This window comes from Amblyomma maculatum, chromosome 1 (genome assembly GCF_055883805.1).
Source record: "Amblyomma maculatum isolate TAMU_Amacu chromosome 1, ASM5588380v1, whole genome shotgun sequence".
Classification (NCBI taxonomy): Eukaryota; Metazoa; Arthropoda; class Arachnida; order Ixodida; family Ixodidae; genus Amblyomma; species Amblyomma maculatum.
Window position 1 is genome coordinate 171,850,420 of NC_139344.1, and position 14,669 is coordinate 171,865,088.

The 14,669-nt window shown below is 43.4% G+C and overlaps 1 protein-coding gene across 4 annotated transcripts in view; it reads left to right on the plus strand.

Moving 5' to 3' along the window:
• Window positions 1–13,023, plus strand: part of LOC146204888 (leukotriene A-4 hydrolase) — a 72,174-nt gene extending 59,151 nt beyond the window's left edge. For 2 of the 4 annotated variants that reach the window (XM_084589590.1, XM_084589589.1), the window contains exons 15-17: window positions 2,701–2,783; window positions 11,741–11,845; window positions 12,825–13,023. In XM_084589590.1, coding sequence (XP_084445716.1) covers window positions 2,701–2,783; window positions 11,741–11,845; window positions 12,825–12,942 — 306 coding nt within the window. In that variant the 3' untranslated portion in view covers window positions 12,943–13,023. Of the gene's footprint in view, window positions 1–2,700; window positions 2,784–7,328; window positions 7,425–11,740; window positions 11,846–12,824 lie in introns of those variants that run through there. The other 2 variants (XM_084589591.1, XM_084589593.1) reach the window with 2 other exon arrangements.
• Window positions 13,024–14,669: the final 1,646 nt, after the last annotated feature.

Here is a 14,669-nt window from a genome sequence, read left to right on the forward strand (position 1 = left end):
TTGAGTCAACCAGGTGATGGCCCAGAAAACTCCATGGTAGACCTCCTAGTGTTGTGCAGTTACTGACCACTTTAGAGGGGTGTTCAGTTCTTCCTGAACTAGCAGAGTTCTCTTATTTAATCTCATTTAACCCTGAGAGACATTCGGGCAGCAAGAGTGCAGCATGAACACACACACGCACGCACGCGCGCACACACACACACGCGCGTGCACACACACACACACACCATCAAGTGCTTTCCAGAGACTGCTTCCCTAGTGTGTGCTTATACTGCACAAAGTAATGGGGGGGGGGGGGGGGGTGTTGAGGAGAATGCAAGCTGTATAGCATTGAACCAGAATTACAATCACAGTTTTGGAACTTTGTGATTTAAAGGGGAACAGGGTTCTTGACAGGGTTCTCGATGGGCCGAAAATCTAATAAAAGAAAATGACTCTTGGAAAATGACATTTTGGAAATCTACAGTCCATCTCCTACATGTCAATTAATTTATTCACTTCCTGGGTGATTTATTCCACTTTATAAGGTGTAAACAAGATGAATAAATCCCACCTCTGTTCATTTCTTCTCGTTTTCTCAAAACACAAATTTTTGATGGTTTGCTAGTTTGCAAGAATATCTTCGTATCTAGAGCAGTTAAAGGAATAATTTTTATTTCAGCATGCTCCTGAGTGATTAAACTGTACAATGTTGGGAAAATAGTTTTTTTTTATTCTTCCCAATTTTTTTCTGCATCCTAATTTAAATGGCTCATAAATCACTTTTCCCTACATCAAAATTCAAGTCCAAAATGACTACTACTGCCTTAATCAAAGAAGTAGTTCCTACATTGTATTCTGTATAGTGTATATACTGCCTAGCCACGCGTTAATAATAGTTTTCTAATTTGTGTTTCTTTTTTTGTATTGTTTCTGTAAATAAAGGAGTGAAAATGTTGCATGCCTTTAAAACTAATTGACATATCAGAAAAGTAATTATATATTTGAAATCATCATTAAAAAAACTGATAAAGACTTGCATTTTCATTGGATTTGATCAAAAAGTAAAGAAGCATGATTCAAGAGCTCTGTCTCCTTAAAGTCCTTTAATTGGCTAGATGACATTCTGCTTTGAAACAAAGCAACCTAGCTACATCTGGTATTACCTATTGGGCTGTGCAGAGTTCCTCAACAAGATAGACGTGGTCACTAGTTTTTTCTACATGGGTGTAGTGTACATTGAAACAAGGGCGGGGAAGGGTGCAGATGAGGATAGATGCACGGACTTGCAGCTTGTGAGCGGCTTGGAATGGCTCAGCTCACTGAAATGAACCAGCTCATTTGAACGGCTTACCGACTCACTTAAATCTGTAACGGCCAAGTGGCAGCCGAACGGAGCCTCCACCCTGTCTCGATCATTTTCTTTGTATGGCGGCTCGATCCCGATCCCCCCCCCCCCCCTTTTTTTTTCTCTGCCATGCATTCCTTTTTTTTTTTCTTGCGTATGCGCGCAATACTGCCGATCATGCCATCTCATAGATCAGGACAAAAAGAAAAGCTATGTATAGTTGACTCGTATTACAGTAGAACCAATGATTGGCCTCGGTTTGTTGACGTTCTAGGATACATGCTCACAAAACGAACAGAAACAAATGACATGGGTGACACTTTCTTGCCTACTCTAATGAGCACAAATGAAACACAGGGCACTAACTGTGCGTTCACCTGTTGTCTTTAAAGACACGGAAGACTTTATCTTCGAAGTGTGATGTTGCACAAGCACAACATGCACTACCGGTGAGTGTCGTGAGACATTGTTCGAACAGCAGCAGGCAACGAACTGCGCCATCCTTTGCCAATTGAGGCTTCCTTACTTCTCTCTCCAGTGGCCTCGGGTGCCCATTAAACGCATACAAACCCAAAGGGGCTGCTGTGTGCACTGTACACAGCGGGCGAGTACGAGTAGTGCGACTCTACCCATGCCGGCCAGCACCATTGGTCAGAAAACGAAACCAGAAATTTTATGAAAAAAAAAAAAAAACACGGGCCCCAGCGGCTGTGCACCCGTGGAGACATCCACAGGCGAGGAGTGGTTGCATCTCTTGCGAGGAAGAGTAAAAATGCAGTTGCTTGCTTGCTCACACTGCTAATAGATGGTATGCAAATCACACCCTCCAGAAGACCACAATTTCCACCTCTGGTGAAACTTGTTCGGCTTGGCTCACTCGCTCACTGAACGAAAGAGAATGGTTGCGCCTCTTGCGAAGAAGGGCAGGAGGGCAGTTGCTTTCTCGTATCGATAATAGATGGTATGGAAGTCGCACCGAGCTTGAGATTCTTTCTGGCTTTGTATTAACGCTATGCTCTGACGGAATGGTTCGGCACGGCTCACTGAGCAAGAGAGCCGGATTACTGGGTCTCCAAAAGAATCGCCACCCACTTTTACTGAGCCATGGCTCACTCACTTTGAAAAGAGCAGCTCAAAAAATTTGGCTCACTCCTGAGCAACTCATCTCTAACTGTGAGTCCTTCTCTATCCTTTCTTTTGTATTCATCATGAATGAGACAGTTACTGCACTTTTCCTCCCCTTATAAGTACTTTATTATTATTAGTGCTCTGCATGTTGAAAGAGTGATTGTAAGTGTTGTAAGGTCTTGTAAAGGCTTACAGCCTTGTTTACAGTGCCACAGTGTCCAACATGGGCTTGTACCATCTTGCAGAAGCCTCTTCCTGCCGACCGGCTTCAATTGCTAACATCCATGTACAAGATGGAAGAAGTCAGCAATGCAGAGATCAAGTTCAGGTAATAACCTGCCAAGGACTACCATAATAATTAGTAACTGTTCACATATTGCATGTTACGTTGCTAGGGGACAGTAAATTACAATTTCTTGCAAATTACATGGGTCCCTCATTGATGGCTGTAAGCACACCTACATTGCCACTGTCAGCAGATATGGCATTGTTGTTGCCAATGTGAGTGATTTGAAATGTGTAAACTTCTGTCGCACTAGCATTGAAGCCTGCATTCCTCAATCTCGCCAATGTTTGTTTGTCTGGCCCTTGCAGGTGGTAGTTAGAAGGCAGTTAGAATTCGCATTCACCAATTTTGGTGATGTTTGTTTCTTGGCCTCTGGCGGGAGGTAGCTAGCAGGTAGTAAAGGCTAGTCATCATCATCATCAACAACCGGGCTATACCCACTGCAGGGCAAAGGCCTCTCCCATACTTCTCCATTTAACCCTGTCCTGTGCTAACTGCATCCACTTAACCCCAGTGAACTTCTTAACCTCATCTGCTGACCTAACTTCCTGCCGCTCCCTGCTATGCTTTCCTTCCTTTGAAATCCAATTTGTTGCCCTAAGTGACCATCGGCTGTCCTCTCTACACACTACATGCTCTGCCCATGCCCATTTCTTCTTCTTGATTTCCACTAGAATGTCATTAACTCGAGTTATTCTCTGACCCACTCTGTGCGTTTTTTATGTCTTAACGTTACACCTACCATTTTTCGTTTCATAGCCCTCTGCGCTGTCCAACTTTTAAGGGGAGAGACGGCTTCTGAGACAGAAAAAAATTGTGAAAAAAAATTGATTTTTCAGAACTAAATAAGGGAGTAATTACTCATTGGCATCCACCCAAGCGCAGCCTTACGGCTACAAAGGAAAGCTGATATTTGACCAACACCTTTTCTACTTATCTATGAATTTTCAGAACTATAGAGTCAATATTTCGGCGGTAATATGATTAAAAATTGTAGAGCCGCGCACATTCGGGGTGGATTTTGACGCGAAAACCGTGCTCTTTCCACCACACACAGTTGTCATTCTCCGGTAGTGATTGCCGCCATCTTGGTCTCATTCCAAAGAGCAGCTTCTCGCGTTCAATTTCGCGCTATTTCTGCGCATTTACGGGTATTGGTTGCGGAGAAGAAAGGCACCAAAAAAAGTCTCAATGTGCGCTGCTATTCGCTAGTTAGTGCACATGACTAAAACGTGCCACCCGATTGGCTGACACTCGTCTCGTCATCTGCTGCGGGCCGTAAGCTTCAGCAGGCATCATCTTATCGGAGTGTCGTCGCTCGTGCGTCTCGCAACAATATCAGCACTGAAGTTCCGAACGACGCACGAGTTTGGAAAAAGGAAGAGAAAGTCTCTCATTGACAACTTGAAGAACTCCATGGAAACTGCAAGCATTGTGGATATACCACCGCCTGCACCTACTCGCGATGTGCTGATCGGGTTAAGCTTGACAGCAACGCCGGCCAGGGACGGGGAAACTTCAGACAGCAGATGCATTCAGCGAGACACCCTGTTGCTACAACCTTCCAAGATCAAAGCAATTGGAAGCAAAGCGGAAAAACTTGGTAGATGGCATCAACCCTTGTAATGGAGCGCAAGGCAGTGTTTGTTAGTGGAACAGAAGACGCCACGGCTACCGCTGCTAACTGCCTAACTGCTCGAATGCCTAACTGCTCGAAGATGTGATCTTCACTGTTGTCAGTTTGAAGTCCGTGAATGCGCTGCTAGCGTATGTGAAGGGCTAACTAAGTGTGCGGGCGGTGATGTCAACAATGGAAAATGCGGCAACGAGTAGGGCCTTGCTATGAAATTGATTATTTTTTGTGTGACTTGCGGCGACATTTCTTTGGAAGGAGTTCGCTGCATGTGATCGGCGGACAGAAAAAGAATGCGTTCATTGTGAACATTCTCGCTGCTCGCACAATGCAAGCAACTGGAAACCAGCGTGGTGCACTGAGTGATATATTCTCAGTAATTAATATTTCACATCAAGGTTTGCAAACTAAAACTTGGCAAAAATATGTCACTGAATTGTCGCTGCGCGAAATCTTGATGCCCTACCAAGAAATAAACTGGATTGCGACGGCACGTGACACAGGAACATGCTAACGACTGGCGCTTTTGTTTTTTGTATTTAAGTTGCCAGCGGTAAAAGTGAGAGGCAAGGTCATTACTTGCATAAATACGGTATGTGTACCAGAGGCCTGAAGAAAAGATTGCCGCACAAAGGTAGCCGCGTTGGCATGGATGCACTCACTCTTTGCGCACATGAAGAAAAATGACGCGTTCGCATCTGTTTGCTATCACCCATTATCCTCCTGATGTACAGAACAACATCCAGTACCCTTGTTAGTGCTATATTATTGCTAGCATTTCTTGCTTATTCCCTGAATGCGTAACTGACAAGTTTCCATCTACTAGCAGTGTTCCATTAACCTGTTACTTTATTTGGATGGCTAGAACATAGAAACCTCAACGTAACGAAATTCGCAATTTGATGAAATTTTCAGCTGCAAGTAGGACTTCGTTATATTGAGGTTTTACTTTGCATACAGTGTGGAAAATACCTGTTACTTCACAGCACCATAATGAACTCCAGAAAAATTGTTTTAACATCACATTTATATTTCTGGTGCTTGGTAGAAAAAGATTTGTTGGGACAGTTCATCTCTGCCTTGTCAAAAAGAAATTTCACATGTGTTCTCGGCCTGACAGCTACAGGAAGGTAAAATTATGTTGGACTCCTCGTAATTGCTGGTAAGATGTATTCAAAGCTTCGTGGCTACAGAGTAGATGAAAATTGCAGGTAACTATGGCTGTTTGGGTTTTTAAGTGTTTTCATTGACAAAAATTTTGCTCCCACAAAATGGCTCTTCTTATTTTTCTGCAGTTCCGGGGTTTGTTTGAAGTTCACCTTTTCGCTGAAATTTTTACCATATGGTTCCTTCTTTTGTTCTGATTAATTTTACCAAATTTAGCAGTCATGCCGTGGTTGATTTCTGTGCCTGTCAATTCTAAAATTTCGATTTTTCCTCAGCCTAATCAAGGCAAATGTCGGCACAATTTATGCCATATTCTTGTGGACATTTTTGTGGACAAAATTTTACTTTTTAACTTTTTTTGTAATGAGGGCCCCCTGGGCATCACCATATTGCTCGCTGGGCTGTTTTGTGCGCCTGATGTCAGTATGGTGGAAGCGGCAGCGGAACCGGTTTGCAACAGCCCAGAGAGGAGATGTTCGACATCCTCATCGCCCGATGCAAAGGTTTATTGGCAGCACTCAGTTGACACAAATACTACCCACACACCAATTCTAAACAAACGTTTTCAGGCTTCTATTTTGTCATTTCAGGCATATTATGGACAAAGCCATTGTTAGCAGTCACTTTTTCAGCAAGTCAGGCTCGATCACCCAGAATTTTTCAGTAGTGATTGTAACGTCCTCACTGTGTTATGCAAACACCACCTCTGGTAGTGCATCTGAATTTTGATTTTGTTTTGCTGTTCTAAAATTGATTCACAGTGTGTTTTGAAAAATGGTGTACTCTAACAGACGGAGTGCACCAAAGAATATAATGCAACCATCAACCTATAATGTTGAAGAAAACCTTACAGTTGCCCTTTAATTATGGCTGCTGGTGAGGTGTCAAGCAGTCATGAAGTTTTAGCACCTGCATGAAGCTGTTCTTTTGTGAGGCAACGAAACCACATTGTGCCAATAACAGGCACCCTGTCGAGCATAATTTGAAGCACGCTGTCTTAGGTGATGCAACTATTGCTGCTGCTCTGCCACACTGCGATGGTACAGCATTTAAGGCGCTCAATTATTGGGCCGGGGGACCTGGATTCAATCTTGGCTGCCGTAGCCACATTTCGATGGAAGTGAAACAAAAGTACCTATGTACTGTGTGATGTGCTCGTCAAACAGCCCCAGGTAGTCAAAGTTTTCCAGAGCCCTTCACAACAGCAGGACATTAAACCACATAAGCCGAACCAAACCATTACATTAAGAGCAGCTTTTATAGTTTGAATGCCAAATTTGCACGTGACATTCTTGTAAGTTTTCCGGCTCTTATATAGCACATGTCGTGTGTTGCCCGTACTTGCACTTTTCTTCCTGTGTGGCATTTTTTACTAACGTAGCACTTTGGCATGTTGGTGTTTCATGACGGGAATGAACAGTGCAACATGGACAGGGACACAAGACAACACGAGCACTGACTTGCAACAGTTTGTTTTAAATTTCGACCCAGAATATATAGGGTAATTATGGCCAACATCATGCATGCACAGTCAAGCTTTGACGGAGGTGCAAAAGCTCTTTATGTGTGAGAGTGATCGAAGGCTTTGACATGCAAGAATCATGTAAACAATCTATCATTTTGGCTTCAATAATTTCACAAGTCAGTTCAGATCTGTTTTTGGAAATCTTGGTAGAAGGCTTGAGACATGGAAACTTGATTTGACATGCCTTCATCTTCATCTACACAGTTATCATCTGGTTTACATTTTCTGCAATGTGAGCGCAGAAGTCCGCTTTACTTTTCAGACAAGTTGTAACAATGCTCCTGGAAGTGGTCGTTAAGACACCTACCTATTTGGCCATCACAGCTTTTCCCACATGACAGCGGAACGCTGTACACGAGTGAGTTGGAAGATTCAACGAACTTGGTTCAGTGCTTCTTTTTGCATTTCATTCTTTGCGCCACTGGGATTGGTCAGCCTGCACAGTTTTTGCAGCTTGTCTGGGGTGGAAAAGGCAACTTTTACATTTGCCCATTGTCCAATCTTTTTGAAGCTGTGGAACAAGCCATTTAAAACAATCCTATATATTCTGAGCCAAGGTTCGAATAAAAAAAGTTGTTTTAAATCAGTGCCCATATGTGTCGTCATACCTTTACTGTGTCTGCGTCCATTTTGCGCTGTTCATTCCTATCGGCATATTTCTTAGAATTAAATGTTATGTTTTGCTGCATTCGTGTGCTCTGTGTTGACTGAATTGTGTTGTATTTGTGCTGACCTTTACCTTTCTAGCTATTAGCGCAGAAAAATTTCAGCGTGGGCCACATAGAAAGTAAAGGCATTAAAACTTCAGTGAGGTGTAAGGAAGGAAGAAAAGGACAAAGTTCACAACATTGGGCAGCATCATTCACAAAGCGGCAGCGGCACTGAGTGGGTGGCTTTTCTGCACTCAACTACTGTGCTTTCATTGAGACCATGGAAGATGACGCTGTATTGATGAAAAGATTTCGTTTTCACGTGATATCAAGCTTTCATTATATACGCAGCCGTGTTGCATTCATGCGAATGTGGCACTTCCACAAGACTTAAATGACATTGAAAATGTGATAACCGTTAATAAATAATTACACATAAAAAGATGATAGCAGGAAAATGAAAGCTAATTCTGAGTTTTTTTTTTTATAAAGTGACAATATATGTTTAGCAGATTAAGTATCAAATGAATTACCAGACAACATCTTCGGAGCCATGCCATCACCAAAAGCAGAAATAATAAAGACACTAGTATAGTAAAAAATTTCTGGTGGTCACAGTAACTTTATGGAGGAGTTCTGGGCAATTTTACAAGGCATTAAGAAGAGCTTTCTGCATGCCATCTGTCATTCAAAATGTCACCTTGAAAACAAGCAACAAACAGTATTAACGGCATTGTTAGCTGTGGTGTACAAAGTAGAGTTCGACACTGTAAAGGGAGTGTGTCACTTTTGGTCATGAGTTCCACCACTGGAGTTCACTGAACAATGCTAGCGTCGACCTAGATGATCAAGTTGGATGTGCAACTCCTATTACTGCTGCTACAGCAGACGCAATGAATTGGGGCATTGTAAAAGCCAAGTCTTGTTTCCCTCTGTAGCTTAACTTCATAGCAAGTGCCAGCACTGCACAGCTTGATCTTGCACCATCACCGGTGTTGCTTAAGTTTATTTAAAAGGGTATAAACACCTAATTTTTGGTTGCATGTTTTATTATTTGTAATGATGTGTAAGACGTTGCTGTACCAAGAGCTGTTTACCTAAGATCGCAAAGTAATGTATACTTGAAATTCTTTTTTCACTTATTTCAGTTTTGGTTTTAACAGCCTTGCAATGGCTGTAATGTCAAAGTCAAGTTAAGTCACATGATGGAATGAAAAAACGGCGATGTAATGGCTCTTTTGTCATTTTAATTAACTGCAGTGCTGAGCCAACCTTCCTCAAGAACAGGAATCACAATGAGTGAAAAAGCAAGGATTATATCAGTTTTTTTATCCCTTCACATGACCCAGACTTTGGCATCATAACATTTGCTTGGCTGCTGAAAGTAAAACCAAAACAGGCGAGAAATAAAAATTCAGTTATACATTACTTAGTGCTCGTAGACGAAAGCCACATGGTGATCCACATAATGGGCGCGAGCGCCACCACTGGTGCGAACGGCGCTAGTGTCGATCTAGGGGAGAAAGTGGGATCACGTGACTCCTCTTACTGCTGCTGAAGCAGACGCTCGATTGAATTTGTGCCTTTTAAAAGCTAATAATCGCATTTATTTTTGTAGTTTGGGTCGATATAGAGTGCCAGCCTTGCACTTTTTGATCTTGCATCGTTACTGAGGCTGCTGAAGTTTATTTAAGCTGTTGCTACGGTCTGTTACTGCTCTGTGCCTGTACATAAGCGAGGGAACCCGGCGCAAGCTTCCATTGCTACCCGAAACATAAGCTCACAGAATTCTCCTTCCTTAATTAAAATTTGAATAGGCAAATCAGTGAGTGATCATTCTCGTGATGTGTGCTGCATACATTTCAGCGAGCGAGATTTTGTCCATATAGTTGGCGCTAAAAGTTCGGTGAGCGGCACAAGAAACTGTGCACGCATTTCAATTTGCGCTCATAACTTGTGAATTCTAACGATACTATTGCTGGAAGGATGGAAAAGATGCTGGCTTCTTCATGAAGCAGTACCTTCCCAAAGAAGGGAGGGATCGTACGAAGGCCAGAAGGTCTCAAATGATTCTAAATCAACATGTTGACACGGAAGTTTCACTGAAGTGAGCTAGAAGATTCTGCCGTCTCGGGCAGCGGTATGCATGGTGAGTTGTCTAAGGCAGCGTCTCCAGTACTGTAGTAATTTCAAATGACAGTTTTTGTGAATAAATAAAAGACAGAGCATTGCATGCGTGTTGTGATGTGCTGATCGAGATATGCGTAAAAAAAAAAAAAACCTACTGTGCGTGGGAAAAAACAAATATCTGCTCTAACCAAGAGTGCCAATGACGGTAGTCAGTGTGCAAGAATTCGCTGCATGGAACTAACGTCTTCACACTTTCTAAAAAATTAATCCATGTCATCCCCGCAGTCTAACCTGCTTGCTCTACTACGTTCAAGGAAGCAGGTGAATAGTGCCGCTTCTGCCAGCGCTATGCAAAGGCGCTCAACATCTGTCAGGCTCTTGACAGTCCTCTGCTCTTGCACAGGATTCCCATTACCTGTGCACTGACTGCTTGTGTGATAGCCTCAGTGGTTTATTTTTTTCATAACAGCAGAAATGATGCAGCCAGTGCACATCGTCGTAGCAGTGAAGCTCGCCAACTTCGATAACTCTGATTCGGTGAAGTGCTTTTTTTGCCGAATGACTGGGTCTCATACTTTAATATAAGCTTATACAGGCCCAGACTGAGGTGTATATTAAATAAATAAATGAACGTAATGCTAACCCAACTGAACTGCCTAGGAAAGCATCCTACGGTAGCCGTTCAACGTGCGTTATCCCACTTACTTTGTCATGCGGGCGCTTCCAAGAGGCGGCGCCACGGTATGTCCTCGCGCCCAATAGTAATTGCTTAAGTGTCATTAACAAGAAGAAAAATGCAACCAAATTTCGGTGTCTATACTTCTTTAAGCTGTTGTAATGGTCAGCTCCATACCCCAATTCCAAGATGTATGTGATAGACCGTGGTGTAAGCTCTCATTTCTAGCCAAAAAATAAGCTGAGAGAGGCTTAGTTATTCAAGCTGCTTATGGGCAAAGAAGCCAATGGTCATTCTCATGTGTGCAGCAAGCAGTTCAGCGAGCAAGGTTTTGTCATGTAGGTGGCGCTAAATAGTTTTTTGAGTAGCTTCAGCAGTGCTGAAGTAATTTCAGGTGACTGAGAAAGCAAATAAACATGAGCAACAATATGACAGATCATAATTTGCATAGGTAAAAAAACGGCTAAACTACTCTGCATGAGGAAAACAGTAATACGCACAAAGCCCGAGTGGCAATGATCATGGTCTGTGCACAAGAATTCACAGTGTGGAATACACCTTTGCAGAGTAGCATTAAAAGATTTTTTTCACATCTTCCTAATTGTAGAGCTAGCATACTCATTAATGTTCAAAGAAGCATTCGAGGCAGTGTCCAGAGGTTCTCTGCTTCTGTCAGGCATCTGACAGCATCGCTCCTCTTACAGAGAAATCTTATATTACAGAGATTCAATGCCCGCGTACCTCTGACTAAAACAGCAGCAACAATGCTGGCCAGTGATCATCATCATCGAAGTAAAAACTTGTTGGGCTACGCTTTAACCCCTCGCTGATTCGTTTAAGTACTTTCTTGCTGAATGAGTGGGCCTAAAATATCACAGATTAAGATTAAATAGGCTGGGATTGAAGTATATATATTAAATAAATGGATAAATATAATATTAGCATGCAACTAAATAGCCTAGGAAAGCACCACACAGCAGCAGTTCAACTTACGTAATCGCACTTAGTATATACAAATGAAGACTCAGTTCGATGAACCTAGCAAATGCTTGGCCTTGACAAATGCTGTTCCTAAGTGACCATTAAAGAGTGTGTGATGTTAATACATATGGCATACCAGTTCCATGTTCCATAGCCTTCTTTCCCTTTAGTTGAGAGTTTTATGTTTGTTGCAGTCACTAGATTTTCAAACCACCACCACCATCTCTTCCTGCACAGGTGGCTGCGCCTGGGACTGCGAGCCAAGTGGGAGCCGATTGTACCTCATGTATGCCACTTCCTGCGGAGCTACGGGCGGATGAAGTTTGTGTGTCCACTTTTTAGGTATCCCCTTCACTCATTTTTGGAAGTGGCAGGTGCATCCTCTGCCTGGTGCTCATGAGGCATCTTTGGACATTAAAAAATAAATCTTTCAGTTCCATTCTGGTTAAACCTATCGGAACATCCAGTGAAAGGCATTGGCATAGGGGTTCAACACTGCTCAATTAAATGTGAAGCGAAAATTTTGGCTCTGGACGACCGAGCGTTGAATCAAACACAACTGGTATTCCGTTGAATGCATTACAGTTCACCAGCATTCTATATGTAATATAATTGGTTCACAGGGAGGGAAAGGTGCATTATCTGGCACACCTGTTTCTGCGGACACCTGACCCATACTGTAAGGGAAGGGAGGAAGGTGAGAAAGAAAGTGGAAAGAGGAGCCGTAGTGGAGGGCTACGAAGCAATTGCAACCTCCTGGGGATCTTTAACGTGCACTGACATTGCACAGCACATGGACACCTCTTCGTTTCGCCTCCATCGAAACGCAGCTGCCGGTGGTTGGAATGGAACCCTGGTACTCCGGCACAGTAGTCGGGCTTCATGACCACTTTACCACCGCAGCAGGGTAGCCAGAATCATTTCATGCCCTGCGCATTGAATGCTGGCAGACACTTTTCTGCTTCCCTCAATCAGCTCTCTGTGGCGGTGCGTGCATCTGCTGGGATGCTGCTACTCTCCTCTTCGAAGACTCTCTGTAGAGAGCGCAGCAGCGGAACACCTGTGGAACGGCGCAGCTGGTTGTCATTGTAATGGCGCATGTGCTATAGTAGCCTCTGCCCGGCTCCACGAAATGCGCTTTTATCAGCCTAGTGTGGCTTTCACTACAAAATGTTAAAGGCAGGAAGCAACTAGCACAGGAGGCAGCTACAAGTTCGTTAGTGACTTAAGAGGTTCATGACTAGCTCCTGGACTCAGGATGGCATGTACATGCTTGCACTGTCTAAAAGCAATAACTAACAGCATACTTTTCTTGTTGCAGAGACCTTCATGCTTGGGAGGGAAAGCGACAGCTGACCCAAGAGCTCTTTGATGAGCTGAAGCCTCAAATGATGCACGTTGTTACTCTCAAATTGAGCAAAGACCTGGGCTTGTCTTGACCAAGCTGTCTGCAACCTGGTCACTTGAACTCTGTGCCCAGCATTTGAGAAGCTGAATAAAACTGAGGATCCAGGGTAGAACGAGGGAAAGAAGATGGCTACACATTATGAAAGAGGCACTTGAACAAGAGTAGCCAGGGAGCCTTAGTTCGCAAGCCGAGCCAACGTTTCGACAAGTGGACTTGTCTTCGTCTGGCTCCCCCTCTACCCTTGTTCACTGTTCTTTCATACTGAATATAACTGAGTGACTTTTGATAACCTGCCATAGATTGTATACATACTGCAGATAATTAATTGTGACATTAGAATATTGCGCCCAGATTTCAAGCAGCTTCACTGAAACTATATGCTGTTTGTTACATTAAGCTGAATTGCCTAGAGCTCATTGTAGTATTTGTGGATAGAATAATGAAGTCATTTGCAAGGGTAGAGTGGCAATGGCTGGTGGAGAGGCTAACCTCCACCTGTGATTACTACAGGGTGTTGCACAATTAGACCCGCGCTGTAGAATGCTTCTCCCAGCTAAACCGCGGAATCCTTGCAGTTCAGATTTCGCACAGAAATCGCATTTTGTCGCTAGTATTTTTTAATACTAAATTTGTTTGTGGTACTTGCCTGATTTGATCAGAAGAAGTAAAATATTCCCATCGCCTGCGGCGGCGGCGACGCCAGACGAACCGCTGCCCCAGCGATGGGACTGGTGGCGCCACCTCATGCTGCTAACAACTCTGTAGCAGAAAAAGAGGGGGCGAGCGTTTCTGGCAGAAGGTTTGAGTTGTTGTAAGCAGCATGAGGTGGCGCCACCAGTCCCATCACTGGGGCAGCGGTTCGTCTGGCGTCGCCGCCGCCGCAGGCGATGGGAATATTTTACTTCTTCTGATCGAATCAGGCAAGTACCACAAACAAATTTAGTATTAAAAAATACTAGCGACAAAATGCGATTTCTGTGCGAACTCTGAACTGCAAGGATTCCGCGGTTTAGCTGGGAGAAGCATTCTACAGCGCGGGTCTAATTGTGCAACACCCTGTAGAATCCTGCATCCTTGCGAGGGACTGATTCTGTTGTATGCCAGAAAGAAGCATATGTACTTTTCCACTTCTGAATAAAGTGCAACCTACATAAGTGCTATTAAATGCTTAAGTAAGTTGACAAAAGAGCAATATTTTATTAACCTCCTTATTGAAAGCATACCGCAGAATCTTGTCAAGCTTTCCTGATTTCTTTTTATTCGAACGATCTAATTTACCGCCGTTGTGTACGAACACTCGGTGGTAAAAAAACAAGGCACCTGTAGTGAGCTTAGCTCAAGCTTGCACTACCAAAGCTGTGATGGGTACTGAGGCGACGTTCTGACGTTGCAGAATGTAGTGGCAGTATAAAATAGCCATACGAATGTATGAGATATGCTGCGAATTTCTGTCGCGCGTCTGCGTACTCGCGCGCCATATACGCCATTTCCAGACTATCGGAATTTCGTTTGGCCTCGTATCACCCACGACAACATCCACGAGAGCAAATTATTTTTTGATTCGGCGATTGTATTTTCTGCTTTAGGCATAAAGAAGAAAGTCTGTGCGTTAACAAAAATTGCGTCAATCAAAAAAAAAAAAAAAATATGACTACGCTGAAATTAGTATTCCACTCCGATCAACACAATAAAAAATGGCGTCGACTACGACTGAGGCGCACCGCCGTGCGCAGAAAGTGGCGCCAGACGACACAAGTA